Here is a 25,755-nt window from a genome sequence, read left to right as displayed (position 1 = left end):
TTTGTACCACACCCACCCTACAGCCACACCCATTCACAGTTGCACCCCCAAAAGAACCTGGAACGCTCAGCTGAGAATGTGCAGCCGGTTCTGCTCTGTATATGCACTGAAACTGAGGGAGCTGCTAAAAGTTGTAATGCTCAGACTCTGTCCATAAAAATTAAAAAGTTCGGGCTTCTTAACAATTGCTTAGTGGACTGTGTTAATTGTTCAGCAGGATGTTGGTTAACTGTAAAGATCAGTGAAGCGGGAGAGCAAAAACCAATATGTTGTACAACAAAAATAAATCCCATTATTCAGTGAGTTAATTGCAGGATTATAAATGAAGTGGCACACAAGCATCCAATCCCAAACATTTCGTTAATAGAAAAGGAATACACTTACTTTGCCAAAGCACTGAAGGAATGGCTGAAGGATTTGGCAGCCAAGTGAAGTAAAGTCTGCACGAAAACTTCAATCTTCAGAGGATTAAAGCTGAATCCTTCATCTGAAAAAGTGTAGCTCGAGAAATTTGGTCATTTAATCCTAACAGCATTTTTTCCAACTTAAGGTAGCAGATTAAACCAATTTGAGAGCCATGCTAAATTATATTAACTGAATCGATGGCATTTTAGAACCATATAATGATGGGAGGATATCCATTGTATATGTGAGAGGTTTAGACAGAAATAGACAATTAGTTCGTCTCCTTAGCTCTTTACCCAGTTCAGAATTCTTTTGCATTTCATCTATCTATCCACTTTCCTTTAGAAAATTGCTGTTAAATCTGCTTTTACCACTTTTAGATGGTGGGTTTCAGGCCATAGCAATTCATTATGCGAGAATATTAGTTTCCGCATGCTACCTTTTGATTTTTTGACAATCAACCTTAAATCTGTATTCTCTGTTTATCAACACTTCTGCCAGTGGAAATGGTTCCTTCATATTTACCTTATCAAAGCCCTTCATAATTATTAATTATTTTCAGAATGCATGGCAAAGTGATACTTCTACATCATCAAAAGCCTTGCTCTTAACAGTATTGAGAGTTTTAAAATCAGTGAACTGGGAAATGCCAGAATGTTGACAATTGACCATTCAGAGTGTATGGCTGATAATAAGTTATTCATCTACTGGCATTAGGATTAACACATGACCATCGGTGCCAAATGCCAGACATGCAACGCTCACTTCTGTTCCTAAAATCCTAGCAATGGAGGGAGGCAATCATTTTAGCCTGGGTAGCTTGGGCCATTGCTGGATCTGTTTTTGAAAAGATACATTTGTTCATGGGAAGATACAAAGAACTGCAGATGCTGGAGTCAGAGTCAACACAGTGTGGAGCTGGAGGAACACAGCAGGTCAGACAGCATCAGGGGAGGAGGAAAGTCAACGTTTCAGGTCGGGACCCTTTTTCAGAACTGGGGAGGGGCAAGGGAGCTGGGAAATAAAGAGAGAGGAGGTTTGGGGCTGAGGGAAGGTAGGTGGGATGGTGATAGGTGGACGGAGATAGTGGGTCGTGGGGATTGGTCAGTAGGAAGGGTGGGGCAGATAGGTGGGGAAGAAGGTGGGCAGGTTGTGTTAGATCAAGGAGGCGGGGATGATATACCTACTCCCTTTAGCATTGGGCACTTCTAACTCAGGAAAAAGACTCTGACTATCCAACCTATCCATGCTTCCATGATTTTATATACTCCTCACTCTCCGACGAAGAAGAAATCCAATAGTCTTAATACTGACTCCTAAATGAACTCACTGCCTAAAGAAAAAGTCTAAACATTACACTGTGCTTGGCCAATAGTACACCGAAGTTGCCACGTTCCTTTGGATATCATGTACCTCCGTTTTCTGAAGTAGTCTGTTATAAGGCACTTTATAACATGTATTTTGAAAGTCTATAGCACATCTACTGCACTATGTTCTTAACCATTTTTATCATGTCAAAAGAATTCAATCAAGCCAGTCATAGAGTCACAGGGATGTACAGCATGGAAACAGACCCTTCAGTCCAACTCGTCCATACCGACCAGATATCCTAAATTAATCTAGTCCTGTTTGCCAGCATTTGGCCCATATCCCTTTAAACGTTTCCTATTCATATACCATCCACATGCCTTTTGAATGTTGTAATTGTACCAGACTCCACCACTACCTCTGGTAGCTCATTCCATACATGCACTACCCTCTGCAGGAAAAAGTTATCCCTTAGATCCCTGTTAAATCTCACCCCCCCTCAGCTTAAACCTATGCCCTCTAGTTTTGGACTCCCCACCCCAGGGAAAAGACCTTTTTATTTACCCTATCGATTCCCTTCATGATTTTATAAACCTCTATAAGGCCACCCCTCAGCCTCTGATGCCCCAGGGAAAACAGCCCCACTCTATTCAGCCTCTGTCTGTAGCTCAAAACCTCCAACCCTGGAAACATCCTTATAAATCTTTTCTGAACACTTTCAAGTTTCACAATATCCTTCCTAAAGCAAGGAGAGGAGAATTGCCCACAGTATTCCAAAAGTGCCCTAACCAATGTCCTGTACAGCCGCAACATGACCTCCCAACTGCTATACTCAATGCACTGACCAATAAAGGCAAGTGTACCAAATGCGTTCTTCACTCTCCTATCCACCTGCAACTCCACTTTCAAGGAACTATGAACTTCCACTCGAAGATAACAAAAGTGTGAAGCTGGATGAACACAGCAGGCCAAGCAGCATTTTAGGAGCACAAAAGCTGACGTTTCGGGCCTAGACCCTTCATCAGGTTTGGCCCGAACCGTCAGCTTTTGTGCTCCTGAGATGCTGCTTGGCCTGCTGTGTTCATCCAGCCTCACACTTTGTTATCTTGGGTTCTCCAGTATCTGCAGTTCCCATTATCTCTGATCACAACTTCCACTCCAAGTTCTCTTTGTTCAGCAACCCACCCCAGGGCCTTACTTTTGTGTGCATAAGTGGGCCCTGATTTGCCATTCCAAACTACAGCACTTTACATTTATATAAATCAAACTTCATGCGCCACTCCTCGACCCATTAGCCCTTTTGATCAAGATCCCGTGTACTCTGAAGTAACCTTCTTCGTTGTCCACTACACCTCCAATTTTGGTGTCATCTGCAAACTTACTAACCATACCTGTGTTCAGATCAAAATCTTTTATATAAATGACAAAAAGCAGGGGACACCACTGGTCACAGCCTCCAGTCTGAAAAGTAACCCTCCATCATCCTGTCTTCTACCTTTTAGTCAGTTCTGTATCCAAATAGCTCCTTCTCCTCGTTTCACATGTGACCTAACGTTGCTGACTAGTCTACCGTAAGGAGCCTTGTCGAACACCTTACTGAAATCCATATTGAACACACCCAATACTCTGCCCTCAAAAATCCTCTTTGTTACATCTTCAAAAAACTCAATTAAGTAGTGAGACATGATTTCCCATGTACAAAGCCATGTTGACTAGTCCGATATGATACCTGTACCAGCTATTATTAACACTCAATTTTCTACGTGAGAATTAATGGTGTCTTTGACAATGATCTGTATTTGTTTTCCACCAAAATTAAAATAACTCCTTACCATCATCATCATCCTCTTGATTAGGATTTGGTAGGTCCTTTAGTATGCTCAAGATTTCATCATTGCTTGCTTTGCTTTTAATAGCACTGCAGACATTGACAGCCACAGCATAACCAGGCAGAGAACCTAAAACATTAACAAAAATAATGATGTCAATGGGCTCAAGAATTTATGTCAAATTATTAAATTTCATTGGGCAACTTTTAGTTCATTAGGGGCTAACTACATTTCTTTTTATTTTTCAACACAATTGCTTTTACTGCAGCGTTGCAAAGTAGAATAATGTGTGACTCTGATTATCATAAATGAGGGAAAGCATAAGAGGGGGAACCAGTAACCACACACATATCACATGCAAGTGATAAGAGCCAGAGGGGGAATACACAAAACAAAGACATTGTATCCAAATGCGCAAAACAGGCATGAAGGTGAATGCACACATTTTTTATGGTACAGCATGTGTAACTAGCATGAAAGTAAGAAAAGAGCTAGGGAGATCTAAAACCATAGAAATGCTGCAGAACATCAAGAGAAACTGTGACACATTAGTGTACTTCACTGCACACCGAGCAATATGAATGTATAGTCAGATTTAAGTCAGTATGGAGCAGTTATTCATCCAATGTATTTTCACTGAGCTTAATATTTAATTCTTTCACTGAAATACAACTTTTCAAGAAGCAGAGGTATGATTTTTAAAGAAGTAGGCCCAAGATAAATCGCAGCACTGAAGGCCAAGGTTGCAATTTGTAAAGCAAGAATGATCATATCTCAACCTTTGATGGGGCCTACTGTCTTCCAATTTGTTGACTAGATATCTTAAAGTTATATAATACTAGTTAGGGACTACATTACAGTTCTTATGCTAACATAAATTAAACAGATAAAATATAGTGCTTAATATGGATTGACTGCCACGATGGGTCACAGTTTTAAGGTGTTAGGGGGAAGGTATAGAGGAGACGTCAGAGGGAGGTTCTTCACCCAGACAGTTGTGAGCGCATGGAATAGTTTACCAGTGGTAGTCGTGGAAGCAGAGTCATTAGTGACATTTAAGCAACTGCTGGACATGTACATGGACAGCAGTGAATTGAGGGGAACGTAGGTTAGGTTATTTTATTTTTGGATTAGGATTATTCCACGGCACAACATCGTGGGCCGAAGGGCCTGTACTGTGCTGTACTTTTTCTATGTTCTATGTTCTAATATGTCTGCATGACAGAAGCTACCAAAATCATCAGCTTAAAAGGCAGAAAGTTCCAATCTCTAAGTCAAATCAGGTGTTTATTACTTACTGTTGCTCTCATCACCGTACTTGTAAATACACAGTGGATTTGCTGGTAACAGAGCTGCAAAGTTCTCGGGTACAATATCCACTATCCTTTGATAATAGGAAAGCCTGTGAATAAGACGGCGGTATATGTTTATATACAACACATACACATGCATATTCATAAAGATGCTGAATGATACCCATTGACTATTTAATCAAACACAGAAACAGAAACCGAAATTGCTGGAGAAATTTAGTAGGTCTGTCAGCATCCAAGGAAAGCAGAGTCGATGTTTTGGGTGCAGTACCCTTCATCAGAACCATGATGAAGGGTCACTGTGGCAAAGCACCGACTGCCTTCTTTCCATAGATGCTGCCAGACCTGCTGGGTTTCTCCAGCAATTTTGGTTTTTGTTTCAGATTTCCAGTTCTTGGTTTTATTAAACAAACTCAGGTGCTGACACAAGAAAGTTAAACAAAAAATAATTATAGGAAACAACTTCAGGTAAAATCCTGTAGAATTTGGCACTTTCCCCCCATTGTCTTGGATTATTTTTCTTTACCCAAAGATCACAGCTAAAGAATGTGGAAAAAAAGAGAATACTTTGAGTGGTAGGCCATCATAGGTCATCTTGAATAAAGTGAATGGGCTTTAAAAGGAATTCTGTTATTTTGTTACTTTAGATGACTTAAAATGACAGTTAGTGTCTGTGTATCTTATTGGATTTCTTAATTTCCTTAATGATGAAACACTAGAAACCATGGAGGGGCAATAAAAATGTCCTCATGCACAAACCACAAAACTAGCACACAGGAACAAAATGTACAGCACACTTGAAAGGGTAAACTGATCTTGGGATGACTACAACACACAATTGCCAAAATGAATCTGGCCAACAGGGTTAAATACTGAGAACAATTTGTTTATCTTCCAAGGTCCAGCCTATACTATCTACATTCCACTTCAACAACTCTAAATAAAAAAAGCAAGTAGAAAGCAAAAATTGTACAAATCTGTGGGTGGATAATCATTAACTGGCTCTACATTCATGTCATATCAGATCTGGTTCTCATCCTTCCTTTATGTCAATGAGACTTTAGCACAAAATAGACTGCAGCAGTTCAAGAAGGCAGCTCACCACCACCGTCTCAGGGGCAGCTAGGAATGGGCAATAAATGCTGGCCCAGCCAGCCACGGCCCACTCCCATGAATGAATAAAAAATTGATTAAATAGTCAAATCATTTATAGATCGAAAAAATCCCACTGGAAGAGTAAATGCACAGGCTTATGCAGATCATATTACTGGATGGTCTGAATCTTGCTATTCTTTCGTAAACCATTCAATATTTATATTCCATTTTTACATTAGAAAATATCCCAGATCCCTCACAGAGGAAAAACACACAAACAGCAGAACAAAACTCGGGAGGGGTGATTCTACACAGATTCAAATGTGAAAGATAAGGTAGGTTGGAAGAAGGTTCTGAGTTGGAATTATTAACTAGGCTGAAACAACTCAATGGTTGGAAAGGAAAACAGGCAGTCAGAAACAGTGCTGAGGAGCGCAAATAGGTATAGAGATTTCCTAAATCAACCCGTTCAGAGATTACACACTTCAGGAGCAGGTAAGACTTGACCCACAAGCTGAGATACAGAAGTGAGGGAGGTTACATAGATTAGGTGGAAGGATTTGTAAAAATGGAGCAGGAGTTTTAATACATGGCACAAAATATAAACCTGTTAAGAAAACTCAACAGATACTGTAAATCATAAACATTCCAACCAGGTACACGTCACCTCAAAGAGGATTCTGTAAAAAATACAAACACAAATTTCTCACCCTGACCTAAACATCCCAGTAGATCCTACTCCAAGTCATTCCAAATTATTATCACGCTCTACAAGGATCAAAACATTACACTAAAAAAAGTTTTCGCATGCTCTGCTATACAAAAGGATTAAAGTTCAGACAGCACACACATTGACTGCAGAGCAGGCATAACTAAAGCTGAAATCTTCCAAGATCCACAAGGAGGCTACTACAAGAGAAACTTGAAACAGCAGGTCTCACAATGAAGATTCACAGTATTAATATAACCATTGCACAGCTGAATAGATTACAAAATTCCACAAGTGGCAAGCTGAAGTTAATTTTAGATCTAGGGTCTGGTTAAACGAAACACAAGCTCACATTTGTGACTTTACAGCTCAGTTAGCAACTTCAGCTTTGCACACGAATGATAACTCTTAACCTCCAAACTCTAACAAAAGTTATGTGTGTATAAAAATTTAAAGTTGATGTCTATTAAATATTGTACACCATCCCTGCATAAGATTTTCTGTATCTAGATGTTTAATTGCTCATGCCTGTCAAATAAGCGCCCAGCTCACTTCACGACAAATTTAGCAAGGCTGCCCTTGCCCACTTTGAAAGCTAGTGCAGCACAGAATCAGCAAGATTGATACAAAAAAATCCAAAAATTTATTTACCTCATGCATTTTTCCAACACTTCACGCAAAAACTTTGGTTTGGCTTGGTCAGGGTCCAAAGCCAAACAGTCAGACCTGTAGTGGGGATAGGAGAAAGGTGAAAGAAGAAGAATGTTATTTATGTATTTCAGTGTAAAATTTAGAAATATATTTTAGAGCAAAGCCAGTTAAGCTGTGCCTCTCTTATTGATTTGTCCTGCTTGAATTTTATGGGCTGAAGATTTGGCATGGATTGATTTTAAACACTACTCCTTCGTGGATGAATAAATTCTAAAAGAGGACACAGAGATCCGTCAACAGCAACAATTTAAGACATGTGAAAACTAAAGGGAGTAGCCATTAAAACTTTATGGACTAGATTTCTGCGTCAGCAGTATAACAATGATCCATATGTCTTGGCTTCCTTATTTCCCAACATCAGTTTGATTGAGGCACCATGTCAAGGGGACTTCCAGGTATCTCCATCACACACAGTATGGGGTCAATCACATTGAAATATTTGCATGAGCAGTATGCCTGCAAGTCAAAACCACTGAATCCCTTTCCATTTTACACTTTATTTATTGCAAAATAAATTACCGGGACATACGTATGGGATTAGGTTAGATGTTAAAATAGTCTAAGCTTTTCTAAACAGTTAAATCTTATGTAAAAAAGAAATTTGGCAGTCAACAAATATAAATTTACTGCTTCAGAGCTAGTGCAATTGTTTATCCGTAATTCTGAACAGTGCGCAGTCTAAAAGCAAAATTAGGCCACAATCAACGAGGTGTATCTTTCCCATGGATTTTTTACAGAGAGACTATGTACGTAAAAATACAAATTCTGGTACCTTCGGTGTTTTCAAATTAATTTCATTTGTGGGAAAGGGAAAACACAACAATGTATTCTTTGGAGAATGTACAACTATCAAAAGTAGTTGTCAATTTCAGAGAATCAACAACAACGAATTCTGAATGTTTTGCTACCATTGCTACTGTAAATTCCAGGCCTACATGTGCTGCCTGAGGTTCTCCCATATGTGGTCAATAATGGTAAACATTTTGCTTCCCCGCTCCCCCATTCTTGTGCATGCCAATTCTGCTCCAATTGAGCAGTTAAACGGTGGTCCTATCCTTCATTGCTCATTGCACAGTGGATCACTCACCAAGACACTTGTACATCACATCTACATGCAAAGGACTACTAAAAGAATTCACACAAGTCTCAATGCTCAAAGATCTTTGAGCAAACCCTAAGAAGTGATATCCTGGGCCTTAAAAGTTCACAATCTAGATTACTGACTTGAATGAAGGGAGCAATTATAATGTAGCCAAATTTGCAGACTTATGAGGATAGGCAGAAGATTCTGCAAAAGGACATAGGTAGATTAAGAGAGTTCGTAAAAATTTGGCAAATGGAGTATAATGTAGAAAATTGTGAGGTTGTCCACTTTGTCAGAGAGAATCTTATTATTTAAGATTGCAGAATACTCTGGCATAGCAGGATTTAGGAGTCCTCACATGCAAATTACAAGAATTTAGCAGGCAGGTACATCAAATAATTAGGAGGGCAAACAGAATTTTAAAAAACTTTGAAGAGGTCTGGCAACATTTATAAAGGCAGAAGGTAACACTTTGATTCTGACATAACTTTTTAAAAGAAGCAGTTTTGATCTTCTTAAAGAGGGATACCCTTATTGGAAGCAGTTCAGGGAAGGCTCACTTGGCCGATTACTGGGATGGAGTTGTTGTTTCAGGAAGAAAGATTGAGCAGGTTACACCTATATTCAAGAGTTTAGGAAAATGAAAAATTACTGAAACATACAAGATTTTGAGGGGGTATACGCTGAGATTACCGTCCTGGATGAAATCTAAAATTATGGGGCACCGTTTAAAATAAGGGAGTGCCAATTTGAGGTTTAGGTGAGGAAAAAAATTTTCTCTGAGGTTTGATGGGCTTTGGAACGCTCTTTCAGAGAAACAGCAACGGAGGCTTGGTTCACTGAAAAATCCTAAGCTAAGTTAGTCAGATATTTGATTTACAATAGAGAATCTGATGTTTTGGGAACAGGAAGGAATGTGGATATAAGACCACAATCAGATCAGCCATGAATTGCATGAACAGCATTAAAGTGGGACACAGACAAAGACTTTATTATGGTAATAAAATGTCTTACCTTATTTGCCTACCGTGCAGGAAAACCACATCTTTCCACCTTTTACGCTTTAGTGTTCCCAAGTAAGCTGACATCTATCAATGCCCAAGTCTCTTGAAATTTAGGACAGTGAGACATGTCACTGTAGGACCAAAACTCATATTGCACTGTTATGAACCAGAATTCCTAACTAAGCGATTTTCTTACCATCAGTTGGAAATTGTGAATTGCAGCCATGAGTTAATCCCCATCAGACATATGGATTATCAAATAGCAACCTTGTGAGATCAATGAACAGCTAGCGGGTGTGGTGCGGGTTTAAGCTGTCATGATAGTATAGCTCCAATTTTGCATAACTTAGCAATAGAATGTAGACCCTTCGGCCCTCCCAATCCAAGCTTGTTCCAGCATTCATGAAGATCACGACTGATCTGATTATTCAACATTCCTGTCTACTCCGAACAACCCTTGACCTCCTTGCTTGCAAAGATTCTGTCCACCTCTGCCATATAAAAATATTCATAGGCTCTGCTTCAACTGCTTTTCGAAGAAGAGAATTCTGAAGACCCAATCTTCTGAGGAAAAATAAACAATCCTCATCTGCCTTAATTGGGAAATCTCTTACGTTTAAAGTTATCCCTAGTTCCTATTGGCTAGTTAACATTTACCCATGATAACATGCTACTCCCTGCACTATGAGCTTTTATTTGTTTAAATAACCTTTGAACAATTATATTCTCTTCTTGGAGGTTTCACACGTGCAAACTGTAGCCACATGGACAAACACGTAACTAGATTTTCTATGCCAATTAACAGGGAGTTCAGAGCAGCTACAAGGCAACAATTTGCAATTTACAGCTTGACCTTCCTCCATGCCTACTTTGGTCAGTACTGTTTGGGTAAGTTCTGTCTAACTTATCCAAATTTATACTTTTGAACAATTTAATCAAACCTGGCATGGTCATGCTATGCCAATCACTCTGGCTTGAATGCCTACATCCTGGTAACGATGTCTAATCCAATAATGTAAGAGTGTCCAGACACTTCCATTATAAAACAGTCATCCAATGAAGATTTCTCACACACAACAGCAGAACATCCATACTTACCAATCATCCCAGCTCCATCTGAACTGAAAATTACTCAAGTGATGAGAAAACCAATTGATGAATCTGAAAAGGAATATTTGAGCCATAAATCAGATACTTATCCAAATCTGGGGTAGTGTGGATCAAAAAGGACCAAGGACAAAGGAGGAGAAAGCCAAAACATTGGAGAAGAGACTATCAATCAGGAGAATTTCATCCTGCTCTCCATTGCTAGGCTGAGCTGGCTGGCCCCGTTCACTGTAAAGGTGAAGTGTGAGTTGACATTGGCTTGCTGGAGACAACCTACAATCTTTGGCTAGATTTGAAATGCTACAACACACCAGCCAAGCTCATGCAATAAATTCTACTGCTGCAGAATTCATCTCCAATATTAACAGGCAAGTTCAGACATCAGATTTCACTACAGCAGCTTCAATTATTTGGTCAAGCACCTCATCCATCTAACTACTTCAGGGCTACAGGATAGAAATTCATTGATTAGTAACACATTCAATAGTCTGTGTATCCAAGGTAATAAGCTTGCTTTTCCAAGAGTTTCTCTCTGTGTACAGTATAGAAAACAACTACCACTTGTGGCAAATGTGAAGGTGATGAGATTAAATGTGTCTCACTAATGAGTTACCTCTACAAAAGGTGTCCATAAATAATTTATAATTCACCATTTCCTAGTAAGATGATTTAATCAACTATATCCTAACCAATATACAGTTGCCCCAGAACAATATAAGGGTCATTGACTCATGTCCCAGACAGGAGTGTGAAATGGGCTGTAAACAATGCTACCATTTATGATATTCCAACAAGAAAGAATTTGCTACAACATTGCTGTGAACACAGTCCTGGCAATTTAAGGAACTTTGAAACAATGCAAGCTGACAGCCAGTTGTTTCATCTGACAATAGCTCAATAGTGATCAGATTGTTGTTTTACAAAAGTAAAAGCTAATCAATTTGTATGAGTTGCCATCTCCCCAGAGGTGTGCAAATCGTTCTTCCTTTACCCAAAGTGATAACTTATTTTGCAATTATTTCTTAGAGCTTACTTCACATTCATAATGCTTTATGAACAGAAATGAATGAAATTAATCAAAATATGATGAGAGATTGTAATTGCTTACTTTTGGATATTTTCCATTTCAAAATTGGATTTAACACAGTGATACTTTTCCATCTAATTCTATACAATGTTTATTTGGTCACTTTTGCACAAATAAATCAAATGACAGCCAGTATTAAAAAATTGAGGATATTGTGACGCTTTCCCAAGTTTAACCACTGTGAACTCAGGTAAAGCCAAAACGACAAGATTGCTAGCTTCCTTGCAAATCTATATTTAATTTACTAGTGGCCGATAACAAAAGTGCTGTTTCTATTTTTATTTCTAAACGAATGAGCAAACAAATATAACTTGACAGACAATGAGCCTACCAGCACCCTTGTACATTTTTTAAAAAATCAACTTGTTGAGATTAACAGGGAATGACAGGGTAGCTGAAGATAAACTATTTTCATTGGTAGGGACTCTAAAACTAGGGGTCTTAGAATGAAAAAAAATTAGGGGCAGAGCATTCAGGAGAGAGCGAGTTTTGAGAAGATTTGTAGCTCAGGTTGAGGTTCTGGGTGTGAGTTTGCTCGCTGAGCTGGAAGTTTCGTTTTCAGACGTTTCGTCACCATTCTAGGTAACATCATCAGTGAGCCTCCGACAAAGGCTTCGTCGGAGGCTCACTGATGATGTTACCTAGAATGGTGACGAAACGTCTGAAAACAAACCTTCCAGCTCAGCAAGCAAACTCAAACCCAGAATTCAGGAGAGATTTTAGGATGCACTTCTACATGCAAAAGTTAGTAGGTATTTGGACTCTGCCGCAAACACCAGTGGATGCAAGATCAGTTGTTAATTTTAAATGTGAAGCAGAGCTTTTCTGTTCTGTTAGACAAAATATTAAAGCAGGCAGGTATATCGAGTTAGGTCACTGAACAGCCATGATCTCACTGAATGGCAGAATAGATTCAAGGAACCAAATCGTCTGCTCTCATTCATAGTTAATACACACCTCTGGAGCAAATCTTGAACTCGGGCGATCTAAGTCAGAGGTGGGGACACTATTGCTGCACAACAGCCCTACCAGCGCCATTCTATAAGTTGTAGCAGTGATTCAGTGAGCAGGCTTAAGTCACTCATGTTATAATTTTGGCATTGCATATGGTATAGGTTGCTAAATTTTCACCTTATTCTTTGTAAATCAGGTAAATATACAGATAAAATAAAATATAATGAACAATGAGTGATTCCCAGAGCTCCCTTTACCATAATACCAGACGGAGGGCAAACAATTATCCACAGCTCTACAAACAAAAGTACCTCAGCAGTATCTTGGCTTATTTTCCAATATACTATTTCTCAGAATAAAGCAGCTTAATTATCAAATTATGCTGAAAAGGACTTGGGCTCTGCATTTCTTTGATGTGTGGATTGAGGGGTAATCTGAAGTTTTATAAAATGAAAAAAGTAAAATGTGTTTCAATTAAGTAGGTTATGGAGGCTCAGGGGGCATAAATTGTGTAAGATCAGATTTAGATTAGGTGAAGAGGTAATTCCTTTCTGAGAGAATAATAAATCTCTGGAACAGGCTGGCAGATCACAGTTTTTTTTAAATCAACCTGCTTATAGATGTTATTGCATGCCTCAGGCACCGCTGGGGCTTGAACCCAGACCTCCTAGCTTAGGAGAAGGGACACTACCACAATGTTACAAGAACACTCATGGCTGGTGGAGCATGCAAAGCATGTTATTTCATGATAGCTGTTTCTGGTTGAGACAGCCATCACTTCTTGAAAATGATAGGTGCGTTACAGAATTCAGTGTCTTCTTGATCTTCGGGGTTACCTTTGGCCACTTGAATGGCTTAAAGAGGAACTTCCCATATTTTCTTTCATTAGGTTGATCAATTTTTTTTAAAACCAGGTTTTGCCTCTCTCACACGATTCTGGGTGCAATGGAAGAGAAAGACAAATTGTGATTGGCAAGATATTAATCACTTATCATAAGCTAGGCACAATGGCTCAGAGGCTAGCACTGCTGCCTCACAGCGTCAGGGACCTGGACTGAATTCCAGCCCTGAGTAACTGTCTGTTTAAACGTGTCTGCGTGGGTTTCACCCCGGTGCTCCAGTTTCCTCCCACAGTATAAAGATGTGCAGGTCAGGTGGATTGTTCATGCAAAATTACCCATAGTGTGCAGGCTAGGTGGATTAGACATGGGAAATGCAAAGTTACAGGGACAGGGTAGGGTGCTGAGTCTAGATGGGATACTCTTTGGAGAGGCCGTGGATTGGCCAAATAGCACTGTCAGGATTCAATTATTCTAAGAGGGTATTTTCTATCAGTGTTTCCATGTTCAACAATTCAATTTTCTTCACTCTCTTGAGGATGGTCAATCCAGCTATGCTGCTATTAATGTTGGCAACTGTGCACAAGTGGATATTCCTTAAATCTAAGGCCAATAGTTAATTAACACAGGCTATTTAATACAAGGTCTAAAAAGCATTACACCCAACTTTCAAGCTATCCTCAGGTGATGTGTACAAACATGCATCTTGCATTGGAGCAAGTAGTCAATTTGAGACATTAGAAATTAAATGAATTATCTCCTCACTGATCCAGGGATACTTGAAACCAATCAATCACAGTGAATCCAATAACTTACTGATCAAGAACAATCAACCTAGCACAGAGCAACCAATTAAAATTGAGACATTACTGGTGTGTTCACTGACAGGCCATACAGTGGACATTTATCACTGAGACATCAGCCACATCATTAACCCGCTGTTCACACATAAAAAAATTGCAGTGAGGAGTGAGAGCAATTATTCCTCTTTAAAACGATTGTCACCACTAAATAAAATACATTTCCCTTTAATTGTGATAGTTTCTCAGTTATAGAAAAGTCAATTAACAATGACTTATTAACTGAATCATTTGATACAAAAATTCTTCAAAATTTCAAGAGTAATCTAAAACTGTTTTTACAAACAAAAATAGAACTGAAGACAAAATTACCTGTCTATGCAAATTGTATTCATTGTATCAATCCGCATATATAGCATCTCTGTAGCTTGTGCAAGCTAAGATGTACCAATTAAGTAAAACACAAAGCATAGTCAGCAGAAAATTACAGTTACAAAGGAGGCAGCTAACATGATTAAAACCACTTTTTTGTGAAGTAGTTAGGATCTGTAATGCACTTAGTGTAGTGGGGCATATTGAATTATGGCTTTCATAGGGGATTGTATAATTAGATAATGTATAGAAAATATTTGCTGTGCTAAAGGGAAAAGGTGGGGAGTGAGACTAGTTGACTTCCACTTGCAGGTAGTTAACATGGACAGCCAAATTTTTGTGTGTGAGAATCAAATCGCTCATTACATCTTCTCTTTGCAACTTAACAAGCAATCAGAGATTCAGATACTCCTGGTAACTATTACCCAGTGAGTTAATAATTTCCTGCTGTAATCAAATTTATGCATCTTCTGGAACAGTGAATTCATCATACCATACAACTTCAGGGAAACATCTAATGTTCTATTCCCCAAAACTCCCGTGTAGGATTGTTAAAATTCAACTCTAAATTTTACAATCTAAACTGCTGATTATAATCCAGATATCTGGAATAAACTATTTTAAGCAGTTAATTGGAGATGAAGTATTCCTAATTAGCATACATCAATGTTACAACATTAAGTGTTTCTTGATTGGTGCATTCCAAAACTACCACTTGGAGAGTAGATATTGAAATAGTGCGCACATGTGACAAAGGCATCAGAACCGATGTATCATACCAATATCTGGCATGGACAAGCTCCTGCAAGTCAATATGCAGGTAAGTCCATAGTGTAAACCTGAGCTCCTCTTTAGTTTCTCATCAGTCAACTTACTTCTGCAATCACTGAACCAAGACATTGAGAAGGGGGGGGTCCTTTATTGGGAAATCAATTGTGAAAATAATCCATATAACTGATGAATATCATCATGCAGACAGAAATAGCACTTGATACTGTAAGTACTCCACGCCATCCCTACATTTCCTCCTTAGCACTGAGCCTACGATTGCTGCAAATAACTAACACCGGCAAAAGGATACCACTTGCGGTAAAGAGCCAGGCTGCAGCTTGCAGAGTTCAATCAACAGTGTTGTATACATGACTTCAATGTGAGGGGGTGAGGGCAACTGGAAAAGTTCTCCGAAGACAACCTATAAAACAATTATTAGCATTACTGAAAATGGGCTATTAATTTGCTGTACATTTACTGAACAGAAATGTGTAATTGTATAAATTCTTCACAGAAGAAAAATTATCCCAACTCATCCTGCAATATCCATCACCTTAGCAAAACTATGAACAGCAAAAATGTCAAGTCATGTGTCAAAATTCTCTTTGTTTATGAAACTTTAACGCTTAATGCTGTACCACAATATCAACAGGACCAACTTTTGCAAAAAAGTACATATCACTGAAATGATAAAGAGAACATGCAAAAGTGGGGAATGTTCTCATAAATCCCAACTATTAGAAGGTGGTTTCATTATAGAATCAGAATGATTTATAGCAAAAAAGGCCATTTAACATAAGAACGTAAGAAACAGAAACAGAGCTAAGCCTTCTGGCCCGCCTGTCATACAATTCATATTTCATCGGTTTCCTTGAAGTCACTTACTACCCTCCCCTACATTTCCCATGCACCATTTAAAGGCAAAATTTTGTCCTGTATGCCAAAAGCCAGATCAGTGAGGACAGATCATCAAAAGAGCAGTAATCCAACACCAACAACTTGGGAATACTACTGAATACTTTCCTTTGAGCAAAAAATGTCAATACACCAATACTGTCTGCATTGTATTGCTTTACTAATGATGTACTTCAGCTGCGAAACTCCCTTAAGGCCAAGGGAGCTTCTTCCAACAAAGGCATGGCATATGCTCAGTTCAAGTGACGGCTCCTTCACCCACAGGCCACTAAAGATTTATTTCCAGAATTTTACATAATTCAACAAGCTCAATCTCTAGTTCAGTAAAGTAAAAACTTGGTATAAAATAGACTGCTTGCTCGTGTAAACCACACATTCTACATATTGGCTAATTTATTACAATGGAAATTAAAATTTCCAGCAAGATAAAATGTAAGCTACCAACTTGCAGTAAAAAGGAACCCACCTCAACTATATGGTAATTCAGAGGAATCTTGTTTTTTCCAGGATAACTAAGCAGCTGTGCAGCACTGTTTGAAAGAATAAAAATTCGCGAAGGTAATTTAGGCAAAACCATAGATACTAACCACAAACATCAAACTGTGTTACATTGAGAATCGCAAATACGAAGTTGCACTGTCACCATTAAAACAAAGATTCTACATTTATGCACGGACCAAATTTAGCAGTTCAAATTAATCTTACCTCAGTTAGTCTGCAATTACAACATGAGGATCAGCCACTAAACTCGAGTAATGAATGTGTGTTAAAGCAGCAGTGCTGACAGCAAAAGAAATTGATTGGTGCTTTCTGCTTCTACTTAGCAGGAACACCCACATATCGTTTTGGAATTTCTGCTTTCCTCCCACCCCTTTTCATATTTAGCTGCTTCATCAATTACAAGATTGATCATTGCAAAGCGTCAGTACCATTTGCAATTCCTCAGACACTGAAGCAGTTTGTGTTTATATGCAACAATACCTGGCCAACATTCAGGCTGGTTGATAAAGTGGCAAGTGCATTTCATGCCACACAGGTGTCAGGTAATGATTGATTCCAAGCTGAGAGAACTAACCAACTTCCCAGGATTTTTCAAGGCAGCAATATCACAGAATTCCCAATCATAATATATTCTGGAGGTTACCGGTCATCTGGAACTACAAGTTCTACCTAAACTAGCTCACTTCCTGACTCGTGAAAACCCATCTAACATCTACAAGGTAGAAGTCAGGGCTGTGATGGAATAATCTACACTCGCTTAGACATGCACCACTTCAACAACACTGGAAACTCATCATCATCCTTGATGAAGCATTCCACATAACTGGCACCCCGTTCAACACCTTAACACAGTAGTAGCAGTATGCATTGTCTACAAGATGCACTGCATCAATTCATCAATGAGAATTTGCACTCTTGCAGTGATTTTCTCTCTCTGTAAAAATGAAACCTTTTGAAAGAATCACATTTTGTACAATGCACTGTAACTGGGTTTCTAATGGTGCATTTACTTTACAGTTGCTGCTAAGCACCTCCTTGACCATAAAAAGCTTACTTGTACATTTTTTAAAAAAGCATTCAGGCATGTGGTGAACACAACCAGAGCAGGTAGGATGGACACAAACCTTCTAGCCCGTAGGTGGGAGACTACCACTACACCACAAAAGCTTACTTTTGTGTTTGTGGAATATCAGATTTTTCCATGATAATACGATTCTTCGAAAAAGTATGTACTTCATAAAACTTTACGTCTGATTTAACTTCCACCTGAATCCAATTGCAATACGTTATTGTCTAATGTGAGCATCCAGAGAAAATATGAATGACATGAAGTACACTTTTACTTTCTGGTTTATTGTGTGTGAATATTCAATTGTAATCAACACGTTATCTGCTTCCTGATCTGCTTACCAACATCAATGTTGCCGCGTGCTGCTTGATTTGGCAGCGGACTTCAACACATGTCAAGAAAGGAGAGCTCAAGATCTTTGCGGACAGCTTTCTTCAGGGTCAGTAGCACGACCACGGCATCAGAGCACTAAATTTATTGCTTAATAGAATACCTGTAATGATATACCTCCATCCATACATATGGAGATTGATTAGGCCACTTTTGGAATACTGCGTTCAGTCTGGTCTCCCTGGTTTAGGGAAGATGTTAAACTTGAAAGGGTGCAGAAAAGATGTACAAGGATGTTGCCGGGGTTGGAGGGTTTGAGCTATAGACAGAGGTTGAATTGGCTGGGGCTGTTTTCTCTGGAGCATTTGAAGCTGTGGGTGCCCTTTATACAGGTTTATAAAATCTTGAGTGGCATGGATAGCGTGAATAGCCAATGTCTTTTTTCCCAGGTAAGGGGAACCTAAAACTAGAAGGCATAGGTTTAAGGTGAGAGGTGAAAGACATGAGAGGGACCCAAGGGGCAATTTCTTCATGTAGAGGGTGATGCAAGAATGGAATGAGCTGCCAGCCAAAGTGGAGAATGCTGGTACAATTACACCATTTAAAAGGCACCTGGATGGGTACATGAACAGGAACGGCTTAGAATATGACAGACTGTGGTGGTCCTAGAAGTTGGCCTAACAATGTCTTCTAAACAACAATTACAGGAAACAACAAAATGCTGGCCTTGCCTGTCATTTTCAAAGTCCAAGAAGTATTTAAAAATCTTTCCTCTATTTCTCGTTTTTTTGTACTTTTGCTGCACATACATTAAATCTTATATGATTCCTCCAGCAACCCTCACAAGAAAATGTTACTGCAGTACTGAAACAAATATTTTTGAGATTACCATGTCTTTCTTTCCCTCCAATGAGATTTGATGATGCAGTGTAGATTCTCCTCAATTACAAATCTCTCAACAGAGTGGCTACCAGGCATTACTGGGCCCTAAGGGAAGAGATAACAGTAGAGGTTTTAAAAATACTCTCATGTTTCGTGCCCGTATAAGAAGAAGAAATAAAGAGATCCAACAACCAATAAATTATTATTCCTGAAACTAAAACCAAGGACTACAAATTCCAAGACCTGAACAATATTTACAAAAAGAAAATATTGTTCACCCCAAAACATCTTAGTTACCTATATGGACTACAAACAAATGTTCCAGTAATGAAAACAAATTAATTCTAGAGGTGATCATCAAGCACTAAAATCTTAAACAGCACAAGGGAAAAAGAAAGAGGATTAGGAATATAAAAGGGCAATTTAAACAGCAATTTTATGCGCATGAAGCCAGGGAGAATACTACATTGGCAGTGTTGCAACTTATGCCTTGGATCACAGCATAACAGGACACAGGCAATAAATTACTTTAAATGCAAGCACTTTCACTGATATTGCTGTTCAATTCATCAATCTGGATAATCAGCAGACTTTAGCAGAAATGAGTAAGCACATTTGCAGCTGCATTAAATATCCAGCCGATGATCCAAAGCCTCAGGAAATGGGCCCACTTGCGCTGCAATGGTAGTGTTCCCACCCCTAAACTGGGAGGCCTTGGTTCAAGTCCCACCTCTTCCACAGTTGTGTAATAAAATCACTGAACAGGTTGATTGAAAAAAAATGCTCAAAACCTGAGGCGGGGTTCCTGTGGCGCAGTGGTAGTATCCATATCTTTGGACTGAGGAGGCTTGGGCTCAGATGTGTGTTATAAGATCACTGAAAAGGGTGATTAGAGACCATCTCCAATACCAGGATGGAGCTGGGGGCTATGAGGCTCTGGGGTTTGGGTGGGGGATGGTGGGCCTCATATGGCTAAGTGGCATGCCATCAACTCTGGACCAGGAGTCCTGGGTTTGATTCCTACCTGCCCAGCACGTTATTACAACTCTGATCAGCTGTCTGCAAGCTCTTGAGCTCTATAAAAAAAATCTCCTTTTCATTAATGTCTCCTCATTTAAATCTCCTTAAAACGTTTTTATCCCCCATCAAGCATATAGTTAATGAAGGCTTCTGAAACATCCTTTTCGGATCAATCTACTTGGCCAAAAATTCTGATTATGAAGTATCTTGGAATGCTTTATTATAAGGATTGCAATATGAATACAAGTTTTGTTGCAGATGCATGCTTAGTGATGTGTTTGGATCTATTAAACAAAAGCCTTGAAACACAAAGGGGCTTACAGCCTTCTGTAGTGAGATTAGAGGTCTAACAGGTTAAGGGTCGTAAGAACACTTCTCAGAGGTGGCATTGCCAAAATCTTTGAAGTGGTCCATCCTGCATTTGTCCTTACCTCCAGCCAGCAGTTACTAGCCACTGGCTGTCAGGATGACAGAGAAGTTGATGATGCACAGCTCTCTCTTTCTCTATAATCTAATTCATGTGTAAGTCATGTTCATCATCTATCAGCTTACCAGACTGATTCCTGGGATGGCAGGACTCATATGAAAAGTGACTGGGTCAGCCCATACAATAACCACTGGAGTTTGAAACAAGGCAGGGAGGTTAAACAGAATCCCATAAACTTTGAACAGGACTAGGCAGGGTAAACACAAGAAGGACGTTCCCGATAGCCAAGAGTCCACAGCCAGGAGGTCACAGTCTCAGGGTACAGGATAGGCCATTTAAGGCCGACATGGGGAGAAATTTCTCCACCTAAAGAATGACGAACCTACAGAATTATTTGCCACAGAAAGCAGTTGAGACCAAAATACTGAATGATTTTTAAGGCGGTAGATATAGCTCATAGGGCAAAAGGGATCAAAAGGTATGGGGAGAAAGTGAGAGTAGGATACTGAGTTCAATGATCAGCCTTGATCATAATGAATGGCAGAGCAGCCCATTCCTGCAGTTCTTTTTTATGTTTCTGTCATTAATTTTCCATAAGCCAAGTGGTAATCGGTATGTGGCAGAACGCTGTGCATTCACTGGGAGGTGTAAAGGAATCTGCACACACAACTGAGGTAATTCAGAAACTAAATGGAAGAGAAATATTGCCTCTATTGCATTTTTGTCAATGATAAAACATTACTTTCCATGCTGATTAAAACAGCAAGACTGTCCAATGCAACTCACACATGGCTGCCAGACAGTCAGTGTAGTTTCAGAAAAGGTCAAGTATACATACATATGGAGTTTGCAGATAGTCAACTCATGTTTACTGACCTAACAAAGACCTTTTGAACAGTCAGCCATGATAGACTGTGGAAAGTAATGAAGTTTGGCTGCCTGAAAAATTCATCATGATTGTTCAGCAGTCCAACGACACATATTTGCATGTGTCCTGGATGGTGTGTCTTCAGACCCAATCCTAATCACTGACAATGTTAAGCAGGGCTCCCTGCTAACTCCAAACTTATCAGGATACTTTTCTCCATCATGCTCTTCAATGCCATCCATGATCATGATCCAAGGATCAAAGTCAGATACTGCAGAGATCGGAACTAACTCAATCTGAGACAATTCCAGGCAACGACCAATGTTACCCTGGCCATAGTCAATTTCCTGTTTGCCAATGTCTGTGCACCAACTGACCATTTAAACGGTGGATATATATTGTAGTCTGGATTTGTTCTCCAATGCATTCAACAACTTCAATCTTATGACAAGGTCAAAAATCACACAACACCAGGTTATAGTCCAACAGGTTTATGTGAAAATACTAGCTTTCTAAGCTCTGCTCCTTCCTCAGGTGGAGTGTGGAAGAAGAGATACACTGATATAGAATTTAAAAGCAGAAAGGTAACAACCAAGGTAAAAATGGCTTGCTGACTGCCTCCTGTGGAATCTTAAATCGATTAGAAAGGACGCGCAGGTTTCTATCAATTAAAATGCAAACCCCAGAATTTCTCTCAAGTCAGTGCCCTGAACTAATTAAAGGATTTATCAGTGTATGCAGGAGGTGACATCCCAGGTCAGACAATGTATTGTGGGCGTGTGGCCCTATTTAGAATCTGTCTGTGTTTTAACCTGGAGTCACGCTAGACCTTCCTTTTGAATGATATGGGACATATGTGCAGATACACAAATGTCTCAGATGGAATAATTGTGTGTGTGTGTGCGCGTGCGTGTGTGTGTACGCATAAGCGTGCATGTGAAACAACCGGAGGCAGACAGCATGAGAGTGCGGGATGAGAGCGCAAGAGCTAGTGGGGACGGGGGAGACAGGTGGGGAAGAGAGTATACAGTGAGGTGGAGTCACCTGTAGTGCGACATGAACCCAAGATCATGATTGAGGCCACCTTAATGGGTATGGGACCCAAGATGTCTGTGTATTTGCAGATATATTCTATTTTGTACAAACAAATAAAACCAGCCTAATTCCAGGTTAAAACACAGCCAGATTCTAAACAAGGCCTCACACCTAAAATGCCCTGTCTGACCTGGAATGTCACCTCTTGCATATAATGATAAAACTTTTAATCTCTCAGGACAATGGCTTGTCCATTGTCAAACCCAAGGTTTTATGTACCCAGAAACTGTCAGCAGTGGAGAAGTTCTGTGCTCTCAGCAGCACGCTCCTGAATGCTGTCTATACTGAAGACAAAATACAGGCAAGAATTGCTAAATCTAATCTAGCCTTTCGCAGTCTTTGAGCATCAGTCTTGAGAGGAAAGGGGTTAAGTCTCCATGTCAAACACAGCAGATAAAGTAACAGTACTACCCTATGTATGCATGACTTGGACTGTGTACAAGAGTAATGCCTAGAAGCTCAACCACCCAAGAAAAGGTTGCCAGGAGAAGCACTGGGCATAATTAAAAATTAGGTATTAACCTGGTGAAGTTACAACATAGGGCTCCTTACATGCCAAACACTATAGGCAACATGCAACGGTCAGAATTAAGCAAATTACAACTAACAAATCAGTTCAAACGTCTACAGTCTTGCTACATCCAGTAATGGATGAATGATGAATAGAACAATGGTAGACAATTAAACAACTAGCTGGAGGAGGTGGCTACACAAATATTCCCATCCTTATTGACAGAACAGGGTGATGTTAGTGCAAAAGGACAAGATTGACACAGTTATAACCATCTTCAGCCAGAGGTGTTGAATGGATGATCCATCTTGTTCTTACCAAGGATCCAAACATCATATCTGCGAGGCTTCAGCCAGTATGATGTGAGACAGTTGATGATAATGGGTACTGCAAAGACTATGGACGATGATAATATTCTTGCAAAAGTGTTGGATAAATGTCAGGCAATAAGCATCACTTGTTGACATTCAATGGCGTTACCATCACCAAATCCCCCATTTAGCAACATTCTGGTGATTACCATTGACCAGAATCTGAAACTGACAGGCTAAATATGTAGCTATAAGAACAGGTCAGGTCCTGCGAATTCCTAACTCACTAAAGTCTGTCCACCATCAGTAAGACACATCAGGAGTGCACTTGATTACTTTCCATGTCCTTTGACAAGCACAGCTGCAGAACACACAAGAAGCTTGACACTACCACCTTCTCAAGCGTAATTAGGGATGGACAATAAATGTTGCACTCACCAACAATGCCACACTCCATGACAAAATATATTTTTAAAATATCTTTCACTCAAGCTGACTTCAGAAGCCTGTGAAGATGAGTTGGTAACTGCCAGATACAGAGGTGCCCACCAGAGCTGGAAGGCCAATCATCCAAATCATGTTGAGATCATCACAACTGGTTGAGCTGGTCATATAACCAAAAGGCCTGACACTCTGCTGCGCACAGTTTGACTTTGGTGTGCTCTCACGGCAGTCAGAAGGAAGGACATTCTGAATGATTGACTTTGAGCTCTAAAAAGATTGCAGCTGAGGATCACTGCAGCTGGCATAAGCAAATAAAAAAAATGGAGTGGCTTCCTTCAAAAACAAGTGCATATTAGAGGCAGAAGTAAAATGAAAGGAGAGGAAGTATTCAGCCAGTAACCTCCTAAAACTCAAAATTCTGCAGTATTCTGTCCTATTTACAGCAGAACTTCCCTAGCACTGACTGGCATTATATATCTAGGTCACTATATATCCACCAATACCCCAACACCAAACACTGTAGATGGTCAATATAGTCAACTTCACCTTGAAGGATAACAAAGAATGCTTAGACTGAGACTCCATATTTCCTTATTTAATTCAAGATGTAAATGTATTAGAAATGGTTTAGAAAAGGTTTGCTAGACAAATACTTGAAATGACCGAGTTGTCCTACAAGAAGAAGTTTAACAAGCCAGGTTTGCATCTGTTGAAGTTTCAAAGGGTAAGAGACACCTTGACTGAAACACAGAAAATCCTAAGGAGTCTTGACTGAGTAGATGTGGAAAGGATGTTTCTTCTTTTGGGAGAATCTAGAACTAGGGGTCATTGTTTTAAAACAAGGGGTCTCTCATTTAAGACTGAGATATGAGGTTAGTTTTTCTTTCAGAGGATTGCCTGTTGGCACTCACTTTCTCAAATGGCAGTGGAAACACATTCTTTTAATTTTTTTAAGGCATAGGTAGATGGTTTCATGAAAAGCAAAGGGTGAAAAGATGCAAGGAATAACTGGGAAAGTAGAGTAATCAGACTGTAAAAGGATATCTTCCCTTCACTGCTGAAAACCATAATCCTTACTGGAATACCACAACCACAATATCATAGTTTCAGGGCTGTTCTTCACAATACGCTGGATGACAAGGATCAGCAGCCAAAACTGCTTTGGGCAAGTGATGTCATGGAGATGCAATCAGATTAAATAAAGCCCCCAGCATTCAGGAACTGATCTTCAAGAGACTTATTCACTGGTGACCAAACAGTAATACTTAAAATTAACACATACCTCAGGGGCATCTGTGTAGTCAAACATTCTGAAAATGACTCGTGGTATAGGGTAGACGGAGTCTTTTGTGTGAGGAGGTGGGGTGAAAGGTGGCAAGTTATGTTGCAAAGCCTCACAGAGTACGCTGTCAAAAGCCAAATACGGCCTCAAGATGTGTTTCTCCTGCCAACGATCTTTCTTCATTTTCTGAATTTGCGCCCAAAGGCAATCCAAGTACTGTAAAGAAAATGTTGTTTTTCAATACAGGAAGACAGTAAGGCTTTGATCAATCATTCAGTCATGTTACTCGACTTTGAAACTTTTCTATTGCATTTATTCTTACAAGCAAAAGAGTTTAAAATCAGTGCAGAAAGAGTGCAAGTGGAATTACAGCGCAGGGAGTTTCATGCTGAAGTAGATAGCCAGGACTGAACGAGGAGATTTAATTATGAGAAGAGAATTTTAAATTAGACTGTCAGGCCAGGAATCAATGAAGGACACTGATGATAGCATTAATAGCTGAGTTGGGCAATCTATGGGCAGCATACATTTACAAGAGCTGAAGTTTATGGAAATTGGACAATGGGAGTCTGAAATAGGCCCACCAAGGGACTCATTAGGTTTACATATCAATGCAGCAGTACAGTTAACTCATTGGAGATTCATAATTACCTTCTCCAGAAACTAACTGCTTTCAGAATTAGATTTTGCAATTCATTCAGTATTTTGTGAT

General features: G+C 39.5%; 1 protein-coding gene across 3 annotated transcripts in view; it reads right to left on the bottom strand.

The window, feature by feature from the left end:
- The window catches only part of LOC125450733 (nuclear cap-binding protein subunit 1), a 62,731-nt gene that overhangs the window by 9,145 nt on the left and 27,831 nt on the right, over positions 1–25,755 (bottom strand). For all 3 annotated transcript variants that reach the window (XM_048526816.2, XM_048526814.2, XM_048526817.2), the window contains 10 exons: positions 25,044–25,259; positions 19,093–19,190; positions 16,770–16,833; positions 15,699–15,809; positions 14,618–14,682; positions 10,557–10,619; positions 7,311–7,385; positions 4,841–4,944; positions 3,546–3,671; positions 385–487 (listed from right to left, as the gene is read on the bottom strand). In XM_048526816.2, coding sequence (XP_048382773.1) covers positions 385–487; positions 3,546–3,671; positions 4,841–4,944; positions 7,311–7,385; positions 10,557–10,619; positions 14,618–14,682; positions 15,699–15,809; positions 16,770–16,833; positions 19,093–19,190; positions 25,044–25,259 — 1,025 coding nt within the window. The remainder of the gene's footprint in view (positions 1–384; positions 488–3,545; positions 3,672–4,840; positions 4,945–7,310; positions 7,386–10,556; positions 10,620–14,617; positions 14,683–15,698; positions 15,810–16,769; positions 16,834–19,092; positions 19,191–25,043; positions 25,260–25,755) is intronic.

The sequence above is a fragment of the Stegostoma tigrinum genome, chromosome 3 (assembly GCF_030684315.1).
Source record: "Stegostoma tigrinum isolate sSteTig4 chromosome 3, sSteTig4.hap1, whole genome shotgun sequence".
Lineage (NCBI taxonomy): Eukaryota > Metazoa > Chordata > Chondrichthyes > Orectolobiformes > Stegostomatidae > Stegostoma > Stegostoma tigrinum.
The sequence above is the reverse complement of the archived record's forward strand: the minus strand, read 5'-3'. Positions and strand labels throughout refer to the sequence as shown.